Below are 8,686 nucleotides of genomic sequence, written 5' to 3'. Positions count from 1 at the left end.
TCCACCACTAGATGGCGGTGTTTATCCTTCAATGAGTGTGGCCTTCCTCCACAGGTGATCCAATAGCGATACAGTGAGACGAGGGCCCTAGGTGGCACCAGGAGAGTGAGTAGCAAGCAGAGACAACAGCTGAGCCTCTGTCTAATAATGTTGCTTTCTGCTGTGGCACCAGGGAGTCCATATTGCCCTGATGGGTCATGTATGTCACTGTCAACATTGTGTTAGTGTCATCCAGGCAGACCCTGGGCGTTCTCTGCATGGTTCTGACTGAAACAGGTGAAGCGTACTCCATGGCTATCTGCTTAGGGGACGTAGGGGAGGCAGGAAGTACACGACTTCAGGGCAGGAGCCATTACGAGCTCCAGCCTCCCGGCTCACATCAGGGGACAGTTATGAGTGCAAGGTGTCTTCCACAGAGGGGGAGAATACTCCTGGACTGTCAGTCTTTGTAACCTCGGTTTATGAGAGTGGTTACAATTCCTCAGACCATTCTTTTAGCTTTATACCAAACCACGTGGGAGGGAGGGCTGCCATCTACAGTGGGGGGAAAAAAGTATTTAGTCAGCCACCAATTGTGCAAGTTCTCCCACTTAAAAAGATGAGAGAGGCCTGTAATTTTCATCATAGGTACACGTCAACTGTGATAGACAAAATGAGGGGGAAAAAATCCAGAAAATCACATTGTAGGATTTTTTATGAATTTATTTGCAAATTATGGTGGAAAGTAAGTATTTGGTCAATAACTAAAGTTTCTCAATACTTTGTTATATACCCTTTGTTGGCAATGACACAGGTCAAACGTTTTCTGTAAGTCTTCACAAGGTTTTCACACACTGTTGCTGGTATTTTGGCCCATTCCTCCATGCAGATCTCCTCTAGAGCAGTGATGTTTTGGGACTGTCGCTGGGCAACATGGACTTTCAACTCCCTCCAAAGATTTTCTATGTGGTTGAGATCTGGAGACTGGCTAGGCCACTCCAGGACCTTGAAATGCTTCTTACGAAGCCACTCCTTCGTTGCCCGGGCAGTGTGTTTGGGATCATTGTCATGCTGAAAGACCCAGCCACGTTCCATCTTCAATGCCCTTGCTGATGGAAGGAGGTTTTCACTCAAAATCTCACGATACATGGCCCCATTCATTCTTTCCTTTACACGGATCAGTCGTCCTGGTCCCTTTGCAGAAAAACAGCCCCAAAGCATGATGTTTCCACCCCCATGCTTCACAGTAGGTATGGTGTTCTTTGGATGCAACTCAGCATTCTTTGTCCTCCAAACACGACGAGTTTAGTTTTTACCAAAAAGTTCTATTTTGGTTTCATCTGACCATATGACATTCTCCCAATCCTCTTCTGGATCATCCAAATGCACTCTAGCAAACTTCAGACGGGCCTGGACATGTACTGGCTTAAGCAGGGGGACACGTCTGGCACTGCAGGATTTGAGTCCCTGGCGGCATAGTGTGTTACTGATGGTAGGCTTTGTTACTTTGGTCCCAGCTCTCTGCAGGTCATTCACTAGGTCCCCCCGTGTGGTTCTGGGATTTTTGCTCACCGTTCTTGTGATCATTTTGACCCCACGGGGTGAGATCTTGCGTGGAGCACCAGATCGAGGGAGATTATCAGTGGTCTTGTATTTCTTCCATTTCCTAATAATTGCTCCAACAGTTGATTTCTTCAAACCAAGCTGCTTACCTATTGCAGATTCAGTCTTCCCAGCCTGGTGCAGGTCTACAATTTTGTTTCTGGTGTCCTTTGACAGCTCTTTGGTCTTGGCCATAGTGGAGTTTGGAGTGTGACTGTTTGAGGTTGTGGACAGGTGTCTTTTATACTGATAAGTTCAAACAGGTGCCATTAATACAGGTAACGAGTGGAGGACAGAGGAGCCTCTTAAAGAAGAAGTTACAGGTCTGTGAGAGCCAGAAATCTTGCTTGTTTGTAGGTGACCAAATACTTATTTTCCACCATAATTAGCAAATAAATTCATTAAAAATCCTACAGTGTGATTTTCTGGATTTTTTTTCTCAATTTGTCTGTCATAGTTGACGTGTACCTATGATGAAAATTACAGGCCTCTCTCATCTTTTTAAGTGGGAGAACTTGCACAATTGGTGGCTGACTAAATACTTTTTTTCCCCACTGTAGATGCCGCTGATCAACACAAACTTGGGGCTGTTTATTGCCTCGCTTATTCCTCTCTGCTTTAAGGTAATTCCCAAACAAATGATGGTGGACATTGTTGGACATTGTTTAGGAGAACAATTGTGAAAATAATTACATTTGGGTGAGCGATTATTGCATACTACAAAACAGTGGTGTAAAAATACTTTAAAGTACTACTTAAATAGTTTTTGGGGGGATCTGTACTTTAATTTACTATTTATAGTTTTGACTACTTTCACTTCACTACATTCCTAAATAAAACGATGTACTTTTTCTCCATACGTTTTCCCTGATACCCAAAAGTACTTGTTACATTTTGAATGCTTAGCAGGACAGCAAAATGGTCCAATTCACACACTTATCAAGAGAACATCCCTGGTCATCCCTACTGCCTCTGATCTGGCAGACTCACTAAACATAAATGCTTCACTTTAAATTATGTCTGCATGTTGTAATGTGACCCTGGCTGTCCATACAATTAAAAAAACAAGGAAATTGTTTTTAAGCAAACCAGACGGTTTGCTTAATATAAGCAATTTGAAATAATTTATACTTTTACATTTACTTTTGATACTTAAGTATATTTAAAACCAAATACTTTTAGACTTTTACTGAAGTATTATTTTACTGGGTGACTTTTACTTGTCATTTTCTATTAAGGTATCTTTACTTTTACTCAAGTATGGCGATTGGGTACTTTTTCCACCACTGCTACAAAATGCTGCTCGTTTTCTGCTACTTTACCTAGACCACATTTAGTGGGGAATGTAGTCAGTGGTTTTAGCGTTGGTGTCTCCGTGGCTGCTGCATCTTTTTACTGGCACTAGAGAGCACTCCAAGCAAAGTTATGGCTACAGTCATCTATACCAGGGTTTCCCAAACCATATGGGGCCCAGGACCGAGTTTGGGAAACCCTGATCTATACTACATGTCTGTCTCAGTCTACTGTGTCTACCCTCCTAGAAGACTACTGGGTGTGCAGGCTTTTGTTCCAACCTTACTGTAACACACCCGATTCGATTAATCAATGTAAAATATGAGGATGACTCATGAGGTCATTAAATGTAAGCACTTTAAAACGTGCTATTGAAATGCAAGCCTTACACATGGCTTGTTTTTTTAAATGTTCATATGAAAGGTACTGTATGTGTGTAACGTGGGAAGAGACTGCTTGTTTTGAGACAGAACATTACCTCAGCCCTCAAAGACCAGAGACTGGGCCGTTCAACACAATGTTCTGCCTCTGAAAGACCAACACTGTGAGAACAGCTGCTTTTATAGAGGTCCTGGAGCTAGGGAGAAGAGAAGTGGAGGGGAGGAGAGAGAAGAGGGAGAGAAGAGGGAGAGAAGAGGGTGAAGGGATTGCATGGCATGGCAGGGGGCTAGGTGATATCAGATCCTAACATCTGGTAGTCCTAGGGGTTATCCCATGCAGAGTGGACCTCACACTGGTTGAGAATGCCCCAGCAGCGTCTACACCTGTTGTTTACGAAGCATGTGACGAATACAAATTTGATTGATGTCTGGTTGTGTTTAGCCTCGATGCACAACACAGTTGGGAAAGAGAGACATATGGGCCCTAAAGTCAATCAAACAATTACTTCACTGCAAATGTCAATGTTTTAGTTTATCTACTGAATGCAACTTTGGCCAATTCATACAGAGGACAGCTCCTAGATAATAAATGATGAAGTTGTATCTTTGGTATGATAAAGTTACAACACAGATATTCTTTAGATTTGATAAAGAAGGGTGTAAAAGAAGAAAAAAAAGCGGTCACAGGCGAATAGTTTGAATGCGTGATATGGACCAAGTCAGCAATATTAATAACATTATACTAATATAATCCAACAATTACTGCTTGATAATTTGATGATTTATAAACCTTTGTGTTTTCCTGTTATTTATAGTATTTCAACTCCTTTTTGAGACTTTGTGGTAGACTGGATTTGGCCCCTGGGCTGCCATTTGTGTATGTATCTAGGACCTAGAAGTAATTCTATAAAACTAAATGGGTAGATATCATGTACTATTAAAAAACAAAATTGTCATATTTTGCCATCATGACAAATGTATCCATAGACTATCAATTTGAGTTTAAACAAATACCATTTATCCTTCTTATGGCCTTTGTGTAACCTGAGTGTTTACTGAATCCAAGACAACAGAAACATGAAAATGTCCGAATGTTTTTATAACCTTTTAAAGGTTTGCGTAAGATGATGGTGTGTCTCCGACTAGAACATATCGGGAAACGTTTAAACGTCCATTGACACAATTTAATGATGTTTCATACACACTTTCTCTGTTAGTTATCCGTTTTAAAAAGGACTTCAATAGCAAGAGGCTTTTGAGAAAGCAGAAAGCCACGAAAAATCACTGCAACATAGAAAACATGAAATTGCTTTAAATACCTTAGGGATTTACATAGCCTTTTAAGTCATTGTGCACTTAGTGCACTGAGTTTAGTACACAGTGATACGCTTTTCTCACCCTTCTCTGCATGTTTTGTTGCTGTTTGGCTCTTGGAATTGCAGGATCAAGAGAAATCCCCTCTTTCAGGATAACATATTCGAACGTACACACTTAATTCCTTCAAGATGGCCTCGGAAAATGTAAGCTTCTTAACTGTTAATATTTTCAAAACCCAGATAGGCCTGGTTTACGATAAATATATTTGTGGTGTGATCATATTTAATTTCCTCTCTGCTCAACTTTAAAGTAAATAAAAAATCAAAACAGACTAGAGCATTTCTGATATATGGGGATTAGGTCTACATTTCCACAGTTGCTTCAAGTAATTGCTACTAAAATCTAGCCTGGCTACATGCAGGGGGAATTTTAAGAATGATTTATCCTTATTGAAATACATACACATTGCTTATTGGAATGGTACTGTGATAATGCAGTTAATACAATAATGCCTCGTTTTTTAATCCAATACTTTTGCCGGCATTGGCAACTTTCTGTGTGGAGTTGTGTGCATAAATAACATGGCTGTGGTTATTTGACAAGGCACAGATGTCAAACATTGCAGCCATGCTATATGAAATGAACCTGATAAAAATAAGATATTGTTTGCATAACGAACGACCAAAGTTAAATATAAATGACAGAGTAACACGCTTTTCTTCTCAAAAAGACTTCAATAAAACTATTCTTTAATGATTAATTATTCACCACGCGTTTTGACAAAGGAATGCACTTTACTTTCTTCAGATATTAAACATGATCCTTTAAAAAATACAAAATTTAATAATTCAATATTCATATTCCTAAATAATCGTTTGTTGCCTTTTTAGGGACTCACAATAATACTAATTTTCAATGTTTCCATTTCCCCACTGAAAATATCCTTTATTTTCCCAGTTCGATAATAAATAAATGTTTATATAGAGCCTATAGCTTACCAAATAGCACACAGGCTACTAAACATGTGTCATACCTTTCTTAAGTTCATATCTCAAGTCTTTACAAATATCTATCTGTGTTTGGCTCCTGGCTTTGCTGTCTCTTGCCAGTGCCTCGGCTCTGTGTAACATAGTTTGATGTAATCCATTTAAATGTGTCGCTGACCCCACGTTGGATCCGGGGCTGTGCAGCTGTCCAAAAGTGCCATGATAGTTCGAGTAACCCTGGAAAAAGGGAGATGTATAATAGACATGTCTTGAGAGAGCTGCGCTGTGAGGGAAAAGATTATGAGGAGCGGCTCGCGGTGGAGATGACAGACGGGCCGGAATCTCTGTGCGTAATTGTCCGGGCACGTTCTGAGCACCATCGCTACATCCTTTACATTTGTCCGAAGAAGTTGCAATCTCCGCGAGCGACCACAGTTTTGGTTTTGGGGCTGGAAGGGGCGAGTCAATCACTGACGTGGCATTGCTGGAGTTGCCTGTGTCATTACGCCTCGGTGCAGGTGGACCTGGCGTGTCCGCCGAGTCTGAATCCCTCTCCGCTCCAAGGTGCAAGTTTTGGGGGGATGCTGTGATAGTGGGCCCCAGCATCTCGGGCACGCTCCTGTCCCCGTTTTCCTTTAAATCCGAATCAGTTAAGACAGGTTCCATGTCATTGCTACTATTGTCCTCTTTGTATTTCTCACAGGAGATTCCCACTGGATTTGGATGATGTCCATCTGCAAGACGATAGAATAAATTAGACCAAAGCGTTCCAAGGATTACCGTAATCACCCTTTCAAGTTCTAACGAAAGCAACAACATGTTGTAAGCCTATGCAGTGAATTACATAGAACTAGGACAATATTTTAGTTTTTACAACTTTTGAAACCAATTAAATGTCTGAAATAAAATAAATGTTAGGCCTATTGCAACATGTAAACGTTATTGAAAAGTTAATTAAACTAACCTGCTTCATTTTTCGACCCAATTTCTGTTGTGGGCTTGAGTGGCTCATCGTCGTCGTCATTCTTCTCCAGGTCAATGTTGTCATCCTCTTCCTCATCCTCACTTCTATTTCTCGGGTTCCACGTCATTTTGTTCTCTTTCTTCAAACGCCTTCTGGCGTTGGCGAACCAGGTGGACACTTGGGTAAGGGTCATCTTGGTGATGATTGCCAGCATGATTTTCTCGCCTTTGGTGGGATAAGGGTTTTTGCGATGTTCATTGAGCCACGCTTTGAGAGTGGAAGTCGCATCCCGTGTAGCATTTTTCCTGTATGCAGGGTCGCCGTATGGATATGGGCCCAATGCACCACCAAACGGGTGATATTCTAAAGAGCCAGTAATGCCCGCTGAAGGATCATACGCGGAGCCCTAGAAAGTCAATAGATAGACAATTTATTATAATTTATTTCAATATTTTGACTGCACAAGACTGGCAAGCCTAAAATATGATATTCATCATTTCCAGACCTTCAATTTCCAATTGTATTGATTTACAGATCAACATGTATGTATATTATAGGCCTTTACATTTAGGTATAGTGTATTTACAACTTATGACAGATAAAATATTGGACACGATTCTAACTCAGAATTATATATTTTATTTTGCAAAGTTTAGCAAATAATTGTGACTAATCATTGCATAACTTATTTTTATAAATTTTTTAAAAGCTTTTATTAGGAAGCTTTTATGAATGTTTTATTAAACTTCTGTAGTCTACTCATTGCATCAAAAGGCTACACTTCAGCCTACTCGTTCCAAAATCTGGATACAAATAGGCCTTTTCAAGGAAAGAATGGCATTTTTGTTTTTACAAAGTGCATAATTAATTATTAAACTGTACAGTATTCACTCACCACAAACGAGTTCATTGCCGCCCTCTGCTCTCCGCTGTACTGAAGGTAAGAGTTGAAGCCAGGCGATGAGCCATTGAAAGCCGGTGATCCTGCGTACGGCGCGAAGGCTGAGCCTGAAGACGGCCGGCCCATTTCATCTGTCCTCGGTCTTCCTAAAATCACACTGGAACTGAACGGGGGACAGGAATGGAGAGCCAGAGAAACCGACGGTTGGAAGAGAAAGCCCTGAGGATAAGCCATGATGACTGAGTGACCTCCTAAAGTCAGCCACTTAGGGCCACTTCTGCGCTTTCACTCGGTTAGTTGTACACACACAAGACTAGCGCATGGAAACACATCTGAAAATAGGCCCTTTCCCTCAATGTTCGCATTTGTGAAATAAGTATTCCATTCAATAACATTACGAACTGTTGCGTCGGTTGGTTTGTTGTTGTTTGCTGCAGCAAGTTGTCTGGAAAAGTTGTCTGCATGCAGCCTTCCAGCGGAACACTTTGTCGATGCTCACTACCTGCCAGGCTCTGGAAATGTAGTAATCTGAGGCAAGTGCTCCTCCTGCAAGTGGGAGTCAGCAGAGGAAAAAGGCAACCTCATTCTATGATTGTCAGCTCCACCCCCGTGAAGGCGCGTGCGTACACGCACACACACACACACACACACACACACACACACACACACACACACACACACACACACACACACACACACACACACGCACACACACACACACAAGCACACACACACACACACACACACACAAGCACACACACACACACACACACAAACACACGCTACGCTATTATTCAGTTAGCCTATTATCGAATCAATATTATTCAGTATCTGTAGCCTAAGACATAAAATTATATTCATCTAGGCTCAACTATCGATTAATTATCTTATTAGCAGCACTCCGGTTAAGGAGGCAAACTGCAGTTCAAACAATAACAAAGCGTGTACCCAACCACTGATTTGATAAACAGCAGAGGAATGGGGCAAGAGAAATGTAACTACTCTCATATTCATAGACACCTCTATGGATTCAAGGACAGACCGTCCATGATATCAAAAGTTTTAACCTACACAGTGTTTGTTTACATTTACATTGTTTACAAACATTGGAGTAAAATAAGCTTGCAGTAGCTTATACTGTATTTTGGGTTCTGATGGTGTAGGCCTAAGACAGTTGAATAAGCTCATGAGGCATGTATAAGTTATATTCTTCAGGAATCAATGGGTAGGCCTACAGTATATATAATTAATTTAGTCCAAAAAT

The 8,686-nt window shown here is 41.0% G+C and overlaps 1 protein-coding gene across 1 annotated transcript; it reads right to left on the bottom strand.

Moving 5' to 3' along the window:
• Nucleotides 1-4,438: 4,438 nt before the first annotated feature.
• On the bottom strand, nt 4,439-7,954 carry LOC311115216 (Iroquois homeobox protein 5a-like). Its single transcript, XM_084190413.1, has 3 exons — nt 7,417-7,954; nt 6,522-6,927; nt 4,439-6,291 (listed from the first exon to the last, which is right to left on the bottom strand). Exons 1-3 carry the CDS (start codon nt 7,654-7,656, stop codon nt 5,588-5,590), a joined length of 1,350 nt encoding a protein of 449 aa, XP_084046539.1. The 5' UTR covers nt 7,657-7,954; the 3' UTR covers nt 4,439-5,587.
• Nucleotides 7,955-8,686: the final 732 nt, after the last annotated feature.

This window comes from Coregonus lavaretus, assembly GCF_964263955.1.
Source record: "Coregonus lavaretus genome assembly, contig: HAP1_SCAFFOLD_366, whole genome shotgun sequence".
Classification (NCBI taxonomy): domain Eukaryota; kingdom Metazoa; phylum Chordata; class Actinopteri; order Salmoniformes; family Salmonidae; genus Coregonus; species Coregonus lavaretus.
The sequence above is the reverse complement of the archived record's forward strand: the minus strand, read 5'-3'. Positions and strand labels throughout refer to the sequence as shown.

Excerpts from the sequence above, each read along its gene's own strand:
- LOC311115216 (XM_084190413.1), bottom strand. The coding sequence starts at position 7,656 with ATGGCTTATCCTCAGGGCTTTCTCTTCCAACCGTCGGTTTCTCTGGCT. Across the intron at positions 6,928-7,416 it reads CGGCAATGAACTCGTTTGTG|GGCTCCGCGTATGATCCTTC; the intron begins GTGAGTGAATAC and ends TTGACTTTCTAG. Across the intron at positions 6,292-6,521 it reads TGGGTCGAAAAATGAAGCAG|ATGGACATCATCCAAATCCA; the intron begins GTTAGTTTAATT and ends ATCGTCTTGCAG.